The 15,279-nt window shown below is 37.3% G+C and overlaps 1 protein-coding gene across 3 annotated transcripts in view; it reads left to right on the top strand.

Annotated features, from left to right (window-relative positions):
* The first annotated feature begins 203 nt into the window (after positions 1-203).
* The window catches only part of LOC132636088 (general negative regulator of transcription subunit 3), a 33,999-nt gene continuing 18,923 nt past the window's right edge, over positions 204-15,279 (top strand). For 2 of the 3 annotated variants that reach the window (XM_060352765.1, XM_060352763.1), the window contains exons 1-7: positions 204-432; positions 518-649; positions 5,831-5,968; positions 7,004-7,054; positions 11,941-12,030; positions 12,115-12,261; positions 12,445-12,555. In XM_060352765.1, the coding sequence (XP_060208748.1) occupies positions 340-432; positions 518-649; positions 5,831-5,968; positions 7,004-7,054; positions 11,941-12,030; positions 12,115-12,261; positions 12,445-12,555 (762 nt within the window). In that variant the 5' untranslated portion in view covers positions 204-339. The remainder of the gene's footprint in view (positions 433-517; positions 650-5,830; positions 5,969-7,003; positions 7,055-11,940; positions 12,031-12,114; positions 12,262-12,444; positions 12,556-15,279) is intronic. The other variant, XM_060352764.1, reaches the window with a different exon arrangement.

Genomic DNA, 15,279 nt, shown 5'->3' with positions numbered 1-15,279 from the left:
AGGGGGCATAGCGAAATTTAAACTCTGCTTTGCAATTTTTTTTTAAATTTTTGACTGAACGGGGATTCGAATCCGGAACCTATGGGATTTAGCCGAAGGGCAAAAGTTAAAGACCACAAATATGAGGGGCAAAATTTAAATACCACCAAAAAAAAAAAAAAAAAAAAGGCCGAATTGCCTAATCTAATAATCCATGGTTGACTTGTAAAAAGCCCTAAAAACAAAAACGAGATAGAAGTAGAACTAATCCAAATACACTCATTCCCTAGTCTAGTGTTGATAAAAAGGAAAACCCTACTGGGTTTTGGTTGATCTCCTATTCTCTTCAATTCAGTTGCAATGGGAGCGAGTAGAAAGTTACAGGGCGAAATAGATCGAGTTTTGAAGAAAGTTCAAGAAGGCGTTGATGTCTTCGATAGCATTTGGAACAAGGCGAGTCCCTCTTCTTCTTTTCTTTGATACTTCCCACATTTGATTTGAAGATTACTCTTTAACTTTTCATTGATTGTTTATTCAGGTTTATGACACGGATAATGCCAACCAGAAGGAGAAATTTGAAGCCGATTTGAAAAAGGAAATAAAAAAGCTTCAGCGGTATAGAGACCAAATCAAAACATGGATTCAATCCAGCGAAATCAAAGATAAAAAGGTACAAACATTCACTTTCGTTCTGTTTTTCCTACTCGAAAGTAGTTAATTCAATTCTTTCTTGCTTGCTATTTAATTGTCCTTCACTATACTACCAATGCTGCGTATTCACCGGGTTATAAAGACCTACTTTATTACTCTCTCCGTCTTATATGAGGGTGTTTGTCTGGGACAATGTTTAAGAAATAAAGGAAGATTCTGGAAATTTGTGGTCCAAAATAAGCCATAGATATTGGTGTGGCTAGAAAGCATTTCATTAAGGGTAAAATGGGAAGTTTAAAATAAGTTTTACTAATTATAGAAATGTGTTATTCTGTTTGGGATGGACTAAAAAGTAAAGAGTGTTACATAAAATGGGACGGAGGGAGTTAATAGAATCGCGAGTCAGGGATTCATGTTTTCTCAATTTTCACATAGCATGACATTCGTAGTATTTTGGCTGGAAATGTTTGAATCACTGTCATGCATTAAAGACCAAATTTCTCCATGTGTAGTGTCAAGCATTTAACCCATCATCGATAAGAGTACTTTAGTAACAACGCACACAAGGATGTGGCCTAGAGGTCAATGAAATAGGCTGAGAACCTTGAGGTTTCATCTTCAAATCCAACGGAGACAAAAATATTAGGTGATTTTTTCCCATTTGTCCAAGCTTTGGTGGAAAGAGTTACCCAGTACTTGTGCTGGTAGAGTTAGCAGGTACCTTGTGAGATTAGTTGAGGTGCGCACAAGCTGACCCGTACACCACAGATATAGAAAAAAGATTACTTAGTAACAACCAGTTGGGGTTTGCAAGTATTTTGTCTAAAAGAACTCTGAATATCACAAATTCCTCAGTTTAAGTTGATTGACATCAGAATATTAGAATGATCCGGACTTAATTATTGTTCTAAGGAAAAAGAAAATACATGAACTACAAATGAAATTAAAAAATGTATAAAAATCTCCAGATAAGATTACAAAAGTCTAGGAGAACCAAGTTAAAGCTATTTGTTCAGCAAGTATAAACTACTTCAGAAACATAGATTGTTTCTCTTTTGATAATCATGGTGTTTGGGCCAGCTTGCGCGCACCTCGACTAACTCCAGCGGATACCTGCCACCTCCCACCAACAACAGGTACCAGATAATCCTGCCCACCAAGGCTATGACAGATGGGAAGAAAGCACCTAGTGTTTTTGTCTCTCCTGGGATTTGAACCTAAGACGTCATGGTTCTAAACCCACTTCATTGACCACTGGGCCACACCCTTGGGTGCAAAAACCACGACTTTTGTGATCATTCAATTTTGTTGGTCTTGATCTTAACTTAAAGAATAAGGTCTGACCTTTTGTGATAAGGTACTTGTCACGACCCAGCTAGGGGCCGCGACGGGTACCCGAGGCTAACCACCGAGCACCGCTCGTTCTATTTCTTATCATGCTCATTTAGCTCTTTTATCACATTTATACTCAAATTGTAGGAAATCATATTTCATATGGAAACATAAATACTTTTATATACATATGCCTCTCGGCCATCAAAATAATATATATACATAATACCCTCTCGTGAGACCATCTAACCCACACTGCGTATCTACGAGCCTCTACTGGAGTGCTGAACATGAAGACGGGACAAGACCCCGTCATGCCCGAAATACATATACATGAATATACACAAAAGAATAATCAAGCACCTCCAGAACAAAGGAGTGCTTTCAATCAGCTAGCAGCTACTACGGATCTGGGTCAAGCTCTCCTCCCTGTCTACCTGTGGGCATGAACACAACGTCCAAAGAAAACGGACGTCAGTACGAACATTGTACCGAGTATGAGAGGCATAAATAATGAAATAAGACAATGATACAAAGGCAATATCAATATGAAACATCTGTGTCTGACTGTCAAATATAAAAGAAATAATGCATGCTGTCTTACTCATACTCATCATCATGTCATGTATGCATAAATGTATAAGCTGCCCGTCCATATAGGTACGGTGTGATAATCATAACATTAGCCTGCGTCCAGGCCTCCCGCGTCCGGGGTACCATCTCATGCCGCCCATTAGTAGTGTCTGCCCATGGTGTATACGCTGCCCGCCTTAGCGGTGACTGCCCGGCCATATAGGCGCGGTGTTATATCATCATCATACATGCTCATCATAGTATGCTTATCATAATATACTTATCATAATATGTTTGTCATAGTACATGCATAGGGCTCTAGAACAATTACACTTTATCGGGGTGACGTAAGGTCGTGATCCCCCGATGTCATTATGGAACATTCTTTGACATTCTGCCTCACCTTGAAGGAACTAACGTATAAGGTGAGTGAGCAATAAATAACATCATCATCATTATAGGATCATCATATCATACATTTTAGAATCTTTATGCTTTAACTCGTCCCCATCATTATAGGGCTCATAACATGTCTCTTATCTTATATAGCTATTCATAGACATAGGCTTTTAGCTTCCTGGAATATAGGAACTCATGAAGGGGAAAGAGAGTCATGCTATAGGATTCATGCCATTAGAAAGAAAGGACTAGCCTCACATACCTTTCTCGTTTAATTAGTCTATCGTTCGCTTGTTCTCCTTCAATGCGTACGTTCTACCTTCAAAAGAGAATTCGCATTAACGTTAGTTAATCGACTATAAGAACGCGCTACTATTTCTAGGAAAAATTGAGCAGCATTTATACTACTTTCCCCACATTCTATATCAACTCTCAAACGTTCATAACAACATTCTCAATATGATAGACAACACTCATCATTCGTTTACAATATCCGTATTTCACAATTTGTCTTCAATTTCTCCATAATCATGGTCATGGTTCATTATTGCATTTTTCTCACATAGGATACTTTTTCCATGTTCTAAATGTCATTCATAACATTTTTATAATCACAAATTATCAATGACCATGGCTCAATTCAAACCTTTACTCAACATTGCTACTATTCACACTTTCATGACCCATTTCTTACATCCTTCTATAATCCAAGTGTTTCAACTCTTCCATACCCTAAATAACATGTAAATGCCATAAAACTTACCTTAGATGTTGTAGGAACAAGCCTTGAGTGGTATTACTCTTCTTGCACCAAAACCCTAGTTTGCTTCTCTTGAAATTTCTTAACTTGGATGAACTTTGATGAGTTTCATACACTTGATTCACTTGGATTCTTGATATTGATCTTTGATTTCCTTTGTTTTCTTGTAGATGAAGAGTGGAGAATATTCTAGAGGTTTCTAGAGAGAGGTATCGTGGAAATGAAATGAATTAATGAGCTTGGGTCTCCTTTTTAATGACTTAAAATCTGATCCGAAATGAACAGTAGTTGAAGTGTACAGTTGTCGTAAACCCAGTTTACGGTCCGTATTCCAGTTTACTGTCGTATTCTGTGGACGTATTAAAGCATAACAGAACCAGAAAGTCAGGCTGAGGACATGGTGGTTTACGACTCAGTTTACGCCCGTATTTCAGTTTACGGTCCGTATTTCAAGTCGTATTTAACCATTCAAGCATTTGACAGAAAATTGAAGTTTTGTAAGTTGAAATACGGCATGGTAGTTTACGGGCCGTATACCACTTTACGGTCCGTATTTCATTTTACGATCGACTGGACCAAAGTGCAAATCTGCAACTTTCACGTCTTCAAAATCTATAATTAGTCATTGTGAAGCATAACCTATCTCTTGTTCCCATTGCCTTTGAAATCTTACTTAGGGTCGTCAAACGTCATTCCCTTCTGATTAAAACATCGTATACTTGTATTCTTCGTTAGTCTATTCATTGTACGTTCACGGGGATATTTCCGAGGTGTAACAGTACTGTCCATGGGACATCGTGTGTGGGGAAAAGTTTGGACCATAGCCACTTCTTTATATTGTATCAACTATGCTAGAAATAATGACGATTCCGATCCACCATTCCACCTGTCAACCTTTAGTTTCTACCTTGGTCCTGTTAGACTTGAGGTGTTCATTTCTGTTTTATTATCATACTTGAGCGAGACGTGAGTTCCCTATGTTGGTGATAGAGATGGTTTTAGAGAGAGAGAGTGTCCTATGTGGTTGTTGATTATTTTGCAGACATTTGTTTAATCAAATTTCATTAGAGGCGGATCCAGGATTTAAATTTAATGGGTTCAGCTTTTAAGATTTTTAGCGTGGAGTTCATTACAATGTTAAATTTTTTGGTTCAGGTTTAATATTTGTTGAGATTTTAGTAGGTTCTTACATTTATATTTGTACCTGAATTTCATATTATTTTAAGACATTGCATGGACAATAAATCTACCTATTATGCTGCTTTTTAAGAAGGAGAGGGGAAGTGGTGCAGTTGTCTGGGTGGGAAGCAAGTGGCGAGAGGTGTCTGGTAGGGAGAATTGATGGAGAAAGGGAAAAGATAAGAAGAGAAAATGGTACCATCGAGAAAATGTTACCACCAAAGGGAATTAGGGATTTGTCTTGGGAGAAAGCAAGAAAGTGAAAATGTTCAGTCCTTGTCGCAACTAAAGCTTGGTATTTAAGTGGAGAAAGGTAGAGTGTTAGACGAGTTTCAAACCGTGCGGCACAGGCCCCCGTAGATTTTTCGGTTTTTAAAAAAAGTGAAAATGTTCTTTATAGGCAATTGAAATAGAACTATTACTAATTTGCTAAGACATATTGGTGTAGTTATTTTGTGAATGACTCTTAGTGAAGTTTTAGCTGGTGTTTATTTTTCAATTTGTACTTCGTCTTCTCCATATTAAGTGCCTTAGGTGATGAGCATGGTTCTTAAGATTCGAGTTAAAATATTGTATATGTATATGATGAAGATGTTTTTGTAATTGTGAACAAAGTTTTTTATGATATGAATTTTTACTGATACACTCTTTTACAGTATATAGTTATGCTTTTTTCTTTCTTTTTGTTGGTTAGTAATGTCTTATCAGCATTAGTTTGAAAAATGTAATGGCTTTCTGCCTGACAATAGAAGGTGGTTGACCACACTGGGTATGTTGTTGTTGTTTAAATAGGAGGTGGTTGAATTTTCTTAGTTCTGACTTTGAGGTTGTGGCTGCCTTTTTCGCATCAATGCAGTCATTTACCTTCTATGTGATCATATATACTACTTTTTGTTTTGTCATCAACAAAACCATGCAATTACATTTTACCTCTTCTGGTTTTGCTTATTGACATAGGTAAGTGCGTCATATGAGCAAGCGTTGATGGATGCTCGTAAGCTTATTGAGCGTGAAATGGAACGATTCAAAGTCTGTGAGAAAGAAACTAAGACCAAAGCATTTTCAAAAGAAGGCTTGGGCCAACAACCTAAGACGGTAGGCATTGATCTGCAACTTTGAGGTCCCACCAGTTTCTGGCTCTGGATGTTTTATTTTGGTTCGTGTTTTTTTCATTTCCACTTTCCATGCTAGAAGTTAATACGTACCATTTGAAAGAAATTCATAGAAAGTGACTAACTGTTTCAAGTATTTTCCACATTCCAAGTGTGCACATTTAAAAGCCCAATACTAATTTTTTCTTAGGGAAAGATCTTTAAAATGGTATTTCTTAGACAAAAGAATTAAGCATTAGAGAGGAAATTTAAGGACTAAAACTTCCACCTAACAAAGTTGCTTTTCAGAACTAGGATTGTACTACAACAGTTAATCAAATTTTGTATTATTCCAGTGTTATCAAAAGCAAAAAGCGCAAAAAAAACTCTAAGGTCAGCTGGGGCTTTAAGCGCGAAGCGCATATAAAGTGTGGGCTTTAATGAGGCTTTAATGAAAAAAAGCGCAATGGTGCAAAAATACAAATATATATATGTTTAGTCCAAGATTAATAATAATAAGCATGGATAACAAGTATATGGACAAAGAAATTGTAAAAATATTAAGATAAAGTGAAATATCAATCATCTAGTGTCACCTCCTCAAGAGAGGCTCATTGGCAAGGAAAAGTATGTCTTAGAGCCTTGATGGCGACACTGAAGCGCACATAAAGCGAGGCGAAGCGCTCAACATGTTTTGAGCCTCGCTTCAGGGCTTAAAGCGCGCCTTTGATAACACTGTATTATTCTTGACAACAGTTAATAAATTTTTCCATCAACCATCCGTAGATGCTTCGTTGAGTGCTGGCTATACATTAAAGAAATAGTGATGTCTTTTATCAGCCATTAATGAAGGCTTAGTGGATGGGAGGTCAAACTGATGCTTCTTTTGTTAATTTTAGTTCTAGCTTTTGCTTTATTCCATTATAATTTAGTCCCTGTATAGGTTCAGTGTCAACTTTGCATTTGATGATGTACCATTTTCGTTCTAAATGTATTAGTTCTGACTTTGTGTTTCATTTTGTTCTTCCAAATTTGTCAGGACCCAAAGGAGAAGGCTAAGTCAGAGACAAGAGATTGGTTGAATAATGTGGTATGAACTTGAGAATATACTTCCTTTACATCTTCAAATGAATTACTTTTTTCAAAGGTTTTATTGGTTCAAAAATTTCGGTTACATTTATCGTTGTGAGATATCTACACCTAGTTGGGTCTCTTTCCATCTGTTTATCTTCCAAAGGTAGAACAACTTCTCTTTCCATCTTCTTGTCTTCCAAGGGTAAAGACTCATAATTTAATTTTCAAGGAAGCAGTTTCTATTTAAGGATAGCACTCGGAGGGTACAATGGATGAGTAGTACAACCCCAACTATATGCATCTTTGCATAGTAGCTACATGTGAAAAGAATTGAGGAAATTAACCATTCTATCTACTTCCTGTATATTTTCATTTTATACTAAAAGGCTAACTGGCTAGAGAGTTAAATCATCTATGCTGTAAGCTACAAATAATTTTCCTTTTTGCCTTCTAAGTATCTCTGAGTTCTTCCACTCAGTCAACGATATAGCCGCTAGTATATAGTACCTCATCCACTATCTGTCTTCGTTTGATGAATGCCATCTGGTTCATATCCACTAGCTTGTCGATAACTTGTTTCAGCCTTTCTGCCAACATCTTTGCTATGATAATTTTGTAAATGCTCCCAATTAGATTAATTGGCCTTAAATCTTTCAACTCCTTTGCTACGTACTTATTGGCAACCAATGCAATATAAGTGGCAGTCATACATTTAGCAAAATATTCATTCTCGTGAAAGTGATTTAACACTTTCATTACATAGCCCTTGGTTATTGTCGTACAGGATGTAGATGCTTTTGTTAGACATGATTAGGGAATTGCACAATTTGTAACTTTACTTTTGCACTTGCTTAGTGCTGATCCTTATTCTAATAAAATCCTTATCACTCATAAAAGAGGTATCCCTTGATTATTGTCCAGCATTTTTGATAAAAAACCATTATCTGGACCTAGTGCCTCATCCCCCTGCATATCCCCTGTTTTTTTTTTTTTTTTTTGTCAAACTGGAAAATTTTATTCAACCAAACTGAGCTTTGTACACCAATTAGCTATTTGGACTTTAAGCTAATTCCTATCTACATTAGAACTATCTGCAGTGAACTAAAAAGAACGCTACGAACTATACAATTTAACTAGGAAAACTGTCGAACTGTTTTTTTTTTTTGAACAGTTAACATTTCTATTTTCTATTATGAACTAGAAATACACCAATAGTGTACTTCAGTAGTAATTACAAGTAGTAGTCACAAAAGCAAAACCTACCACCTATTCCTTCATAAGCTATCTAAAATCTTAGCTATGTCCTCTGCCTCCGGAGGGAGTTCATGAATACACCAAAAATAGAAAAACACTAGACAGTTCATTTTTTAACTTCTGGAAAGTGATACTTTTATTTTCAAAACATCTTTGATTCCTCCCCTTCCATATTGTCCACCAGATGTAGGCCGGGACAATCTTCCATCTCTCCCTGTGTCCTGACAGATTCCCATCTCTGTTCCAGCAAGCTAGAACTTCAACTGTACTCCTTGGCATTGTCCATTTTAGACCCTTCAAATTAAGAAAAATCTGCCAAAGTTGTTCTGCCACTTTACAGTGTAAGAAAAGATGATTAATCTTCTCTGCTTCAGTTTCACAAAAAAAACATCTGGAACATAGTTGACGACCCCTCTTCATCACATTATCTTGAGTTAAAACAGCCTGTCTAGCCACTAACCAAGTGAAACATGCCACCTTGTAAGGAATCTTAACTTTCCAAATCAACTTCCAAGGCCAGAATCCCAGTTGAGTATATCTGTTATGAATGCATTTGTAGGCTGATTTGACAGAGAATATCCCCTTCTTTTCCTTCAACCATAGACTGTCCACATGAGTGGAAAAATCTTTGAACTGCTCAATAGTGTTGTAAAATTCTGTCAACCTTTCCACCTCCCAGTCATTGAGCAATCTCCTATAACTGAGATTCCAAAAAAAATTATCCCTAACTTCCAAAATAGTTGCCATCTTCTGTTGGTTCAAATTGTAAATCTCAGGGAACAAATGCTTCAAAGAGTATTGACCAACCCAAACATCGTGCAAGAAATGTGTTTTCCCTCCATTTCCTACTCTAATCTTGGAGTTCTGCCATATTTTGGGCCACAAAGTCCTGATGGATCTCCACAAGCCAACACCATAAGGAATCTTCACTTCCTTGGTAATCCATTGATCTTCCATCCCATATCTAGATAGAATAGTTTCTTTCCACAAAGACTGTTCCTCTGATGCAAATCTCCAGAGCCATTTCAGTAAAAGGCTCTGGTTGTGAATTTTCAGGTTCTTAACTCCCATTCCACCTCTTTGCTTGCTGGAGATGAATTGGTGCAAGTCTATCCACTGTAGCAAGTCTTCTTTGTATTGCCAACCAAAGTATGAATTGGTGCTTTGGGATTACCCCCTGGCTCATGCTCAAGCTCTTCCATGCTACCTTCTGGTACTGGGGTGTAAAGAAAAGATAAGCACCCTTGATGCTAAATTTCCCTCGTGACCATTTTTCACAAGTCAGTGATGCAGTTATTATGAGGAAACCAGGATCTAGCATCAAATAACTTCCTGACACACCAACAAGCTTGTGCAGGAGTCTTCATCGTTGTGATATCTTGTCTCTTTATGTAGAAGCTATGGAGCTATTGAATCCAAAGAGTGTCTTTCTTGAGTGCCACTGTCCATAGCATTTTGCAGATTGCAGCCTTATTCCACACATAGAGATCAATTAAGTTCAAACCACCTGCACTCTTTGGTTTGCACATAGTTTCCAATGCTACAAGTGTCTTTCTTGAGCTGTCAGTACTGCTGTCCATAGAAACGTTCTGCAGACAGTAGTAGCCATTTTAATCACCTTCTTAGGAAGTAGGAAGATCTGTCCCCAGCGAGTTTGCATCTCAAAGAGAACACTTTTAATCAATTGTACTCTACCACTATAGGACAGAAATTTGTTTGACCAACACCTGATTCTGGCCACCATTCTTTCCACCAGAGGCATGCATTGTTGTATTGTAATTTTCCTGGAGGACAGTGGAACTCCCAGATATTTGAAAGGCATCTCACCAGAAGCAAACTTCGTATCTGCATATCCCCTGGTTGCTTCCACTAGTTCTTTCTTTTATGTGGAGCCATTCACTTTCATCTCCGTCTAGACTGACAGTTCCTCGTCTCCTCAATCTGATCCCTAATTCTTGGATTTTGAGTATAAGGTCTTGTAACCAAAGGCACCTGATTTTCTGTGTACAAAAAACTTACTCATAGTTTGCTATCTTTTCGATTTCCATTATCAGGTCTGCTTTCTGCACCAACTCTGAGTTTGAGATTGGTCTAGTTTCTGCCTGTCCGTCCATTTCAAATAATTTCTTTAGCACTTTTTATTTCCTCCTCTTCTTGTTGCAAAATACATCTAGTCCTCTCAGTCAACTCTTTTAATATATTCATTTTGTTGGCGAGTTTGAGTTCAGGTCTTCCGGCACTTCAAAACCATCCTACCAACTTCTTTTCATGTCCATAAAGCTCGTCTTCCAACCACATTTAAAGTATGCCCTCCTCTCGTGTGCACAATATAACATTAGAGGGCTATGGTCTGACACTACTTTTGGAAGCAACAATTGTTTTATGTATTTGAAATTTTATATTGACTTAGTCAAGAATAAAAAGCTATTTATTCTTCATGCTATGTGTGATTTGCCTCTGGACCACGTAAGTTCTCCCCCATCTCGATGAGGATTAACCAGCTCCAATTCTTGAAAGAAGTCTGAAAAGTCTGCCATACTGCTTGAGAATTTCTTATTGTTGCTTCTTTCATTTGTATATCTTGCCATGTTGAAGTTGCCATATATAACCCAAGGTGTCCTTCCCAGATTCCCCTTATTGCCACTAGTTCATTCCGTACCTCCTTTCCTTTCATGTAATGTGGTGCATAAATTCATGTTAGTTGCCAATTTTATATAGTAATATTTTTGAACATGGATGAAACAGAATATTGTCCCTTAAGACAATCCAGCCTGTTCCAATTCCTTTTGTCCCATACTATTATCCCACCTTACTACCACATACTATTATACCCATCTACTTGCCCAGATTTGTCTCGCCAGTCACCTCTCTATTTGACCATCCGGCCTTCATAGTTTCTTGTATACAATAGAAATCAGCCTTCTATTTTAACATCGGCAACTTAACAGTCCTATGTTTAGAAAAGTCATTTAAACCTCTTGTGTTCCAGCTTGATATTTTTGTCTTCATTGCAAAATTCTACAACTCTTTTTCCTGCTCTCTTTGCTGCCTGTCCTACTTCCAAAGTTGACGTGGGACTCCAATTTCTCTAATTTCTTCCTCCCTTGTTGAGCTTTTTGTTTATTCGGTAGTGGAATTGAATTTCTCCTGGTTTCAACCTTTTTGATCCATTCTCAATAAGAGGTCTAGGATGGATTTCTTTCTCGAAATTCATCATATAAGCAGTTACTTGTTTCTAAAACAGTTTTGTGATGCAGGTCATAGTATAGCAATCTGAATGCACTTCCTGGTGGTCTCTATCTATTTTTGGCATTTGATATGCTCTTATATATATGAGCCCCATGTCCTTAAAATAGATGTCGCTCGTTCTTTGTTTTTATCCTTGTATTTGCGCTTTCACTAAGAGGAATATCTCTCCATATCATTAGCGGCGACCTTACATTTTCTGAGAACACTGATTTTTCCTACTTCAATCCTAAGAAACCAGAAAGTAACCGGTGCCCACAAATAACAGATGATCATATTCCAATTCATACCTTTATACTCGTCAATCTCGAAAAGGGGATTTCTATCTGTGACAAAAGGTGTATGCGTTTCTGATAGTTCTATCTTGGTGCTCTAATAACTTTCGAAATTGTTTTGGGGCAGGTTGGGGAGCTCGAAAATCAAATTGACAATTTCGAGGCTGAATTAGAAGGACTCTCAGTTAAAAAAGGGAAGCAAAGGCCCCCAAGATTGGTAAGAGGATGTAATTAAGTATGTGTATCTTGCATTTGGCTTACCGCAATTGATTAAAAGCGACTCCTTTTATGTTTTCTATAGGTACATTTGGAAACATCCATTGTTCGGCACAAGGCTCATATAATGAAGTTAGAGTTAATTTTAAGATTACTGGATAATGATGAATTGAGTCCTGAGCAAGTAAATGATGTCAAGGATTTCCTCGATGATTATGTGGAACGTAATCAGGTTTACTACTTCGTACAATTTATTCCTCGTGTGTGGTGTAGGTTATTATGAAGAAATCAAATATAATTATCACTCTAACCTGTTAATTAAAATGGAATTCTGATGTGTTCTTAGGGTTTCTTTTGAAGTATTGACCTCTTTTTGGCATATGACATTACTATTGGTTTGGACTGTATTTTACAGGAGGATTTTGATGAATTCAGTGATGTTGATGAGCTTTATAGCACTTTACCGCTGGATAAGGTGGAGTCTCTTGAAGATCTGGTTACCGTCGGTCCACCTGGTCTTGTCAAGGTAATATACATCCAGATTGTCATTTCTACTTTTAATTTCTTTCTCTACCTAAGTTATTTATTTGTTATCTTTTATGTTTTGACTGATATATTTGTCTCTTTCTCTATACCAAAATAATACGAAAGTCTCTCTCTTTCGTTTTTATTAGATTTCAGAGGAATTGAGGATCATTTTCTTAATTTTAATGTATAGGGGTAGGATCGTTTTGATCCTTATTATATGCCATCCCTGAACACAGCTTGTTCTTAATGTTAGGCCAAAACCCTAAAACTAAAGGAAAACGCAAAAGTCTTGTTACCTGTTACAGTGAAAAAACAAAACAAATGTAAGAAGCGCTCGAATTAGCCTGATATAGAGAAGTGAGAAACAGAGAACCCTGTATCATTTCTAGTCTTTTAGCCCCAAAATGAGTCCAAAGTCAGACGATTTGTTATTATTGTACTGCTCTGGTGAGTTTTCTTGATCTGCTGGAGTTTGGTTCCAAAGCTCGGGTGTTTACTTCTAGGGTGAGCATGAGATTTTTAATCTGCTAAATTCTGGGTAGCACGGAATTTTAATTGATAGTATAAGAAGCGGATATGATGTGATCCGTTACTCATGAGTTGCTTTGATTATGTTAACCTGAAGTTTTTTGCTGGCTTATCATGAGTTCCCACTTGAATTAGGCATTGATGGGTGAATGTGGCTTGTCGCCCCTTCTGTGTATATTTATTATTTGCTTCTATCATCTTCGACACTAGACAGTGGGTTTTAGATGCATATTGGGAATTTCAACGGGCTCAAGTGAAGATTTTGCAGGTTACGGGTTTTACGTCGTGATTTGTAGATCTCGATGGGCTGTGGGTTTTGTGGTTGATAGCAAGCAACAGTTGGATAATGTTTTTTGTTTCGGACGTGATCAATATTGGTCAAGCTTAACAAGACTTCAATATTTTCTGTCTTATTTATAGACTTGGACTAAAATTGTCCACTTCTAATAAATATTACAGACCGTTTGTGTTCATGGTATGCATCAAGGACCAAAATACTCCTACCCTTATATGTCAGGGACCATTTGGAATTTTTCTTTATAGCCTATAAATTTCCTTATGAAAAGAGACTAAACCTATAAATCCTCACCTTTTATTCTGGGAAAGACTTTTGTCATTCTGGATCAGAAAAACACATTCAGGTCAATAATGTATGTTGTACTTTGGAATGCTCGTCATGCAATAACATTCCACTTTATCCACGGAATCTGGGGGTTGACATTATCTGTTTGTTATGGATAGTGGCAAAGGATGATATGGGAAATATACTTGACAGGGGTGTGTAGAATTGGGGGTGGAGGTCCAAGAACTTCATGCTAGAATAGTGTTCAAATGAGATATGATGCATGTTGTGGCTGGCCTATAAAAAAAAAACGATGCTCATTTTGGTGGCTGAATTGATGTCTATGCAACAATATATGTAGCTTCTGGTTGTGATTGAGTGTTGTGTTCATTCTAGCAAATGGAAAAAGTTAGAATAAAGAATGATTACAAAGAATATAAGAAGTTAGATGGGTCTAACAGTAAGGGATGGTATGAAACATAATACTTACAACATTAACTTTGAAACATGAACTCCACATTACATTTAGTATATACCTATGTAGTACAACATCTGGGCTTGGGGATTAAACTTGGCATTACTAAAGCAACATTTGGTTGCTGGTATTACACTGTGCATTACGATTGCTGTCATAATTATTGTGGGGATTTATGTGTTTTTTATGGGGATTTTCTTTTTAACCGAAAATTTATCGAGGACTAATGATGCACGGTTCGAAACTCGGTGGATAATGGCGCTACCCCTCTAGCCTTCTCAACTTATATACCAGGATTTTGTCGAACTCGTGCTGCACACCTAACTCACACATCGCGAGGTCCGCTCTTACCACTAGACCAAAGCCCTGAGGGCTATTTTATGCAGATGTGACGTGGAATAAGAATACATAGATTAACAATACGCGGATAAGAGTATCTAAAGCTAAAAATGACTTTGAAGTAGGTAATCCCTGCATAACAATCTATTGCTATTCATAGTTAACAATTCTTATAATTTTTTTTGATTGGTCGTTAACAATTCTTGTATTATTGTTTTCCCATGATTTTGCGGGATTAAAGCCCTATGTATAATCCATTTCGTTCCAATCTTTTCAAACTAAGCTTGAGTGTCACCATGGCTTGTGCTCCCAGTTCTATGCAACTTTGCTCAATCTCACTACATTTCTCATCATCCATCTTGAAACGTCTTCCTTTATTTTTGCTTCTTGTAGTGCATATTAAACATTGTCTGTGTGTCACAGTAACCTCATAATATCCACAACGTATACTAGTATGCCTATGTTCCTAATGTTCGAGTGGGTCCTCATTGCTATTGAATCTCCTATCATTGTTCTATGCTATTTCCATCTCTTGATTCATTGGTAGGTCGTGAACACAATTTATCCGCATATAGTTATCATCTTTGAACACTATCAGATCGAACTGGTCGGGGGCGAGCTCCTGTGGAGTGAGTCTAGTGCTTCCATCATCATCTTGGTCTCGACCTTGTTGAGCTCTCCCTCATCGAAAGTTCCTATTTTGCTGCCTCTTCAATCGTCTCCGACTCCTCCTACTCTTTCTAGTTGCTAGATTTCTTGATTTATAACACTAAAAAGCTATCGGCTTGGTCAGGCATAGAATTAATAGAATTAATTTT

This window comes from Lycium barbarum, chromosome 4, assembly GCF_019175385.1.
Source record: "Lycium barbarum isolate Lr01 chromosome 4, ASM1917538v2, whole genome shotgun sequence".
NCBI classification, from domain to species: Eukaryota; Viridiplantae; Streptophyta; class Magnoliopsida; order Solanales; family Solanaceae; genus Lycium; species Lycium barbarum.
This window is presented reverse-complemented; position numbering and strand designations above follow the sequence as displayed.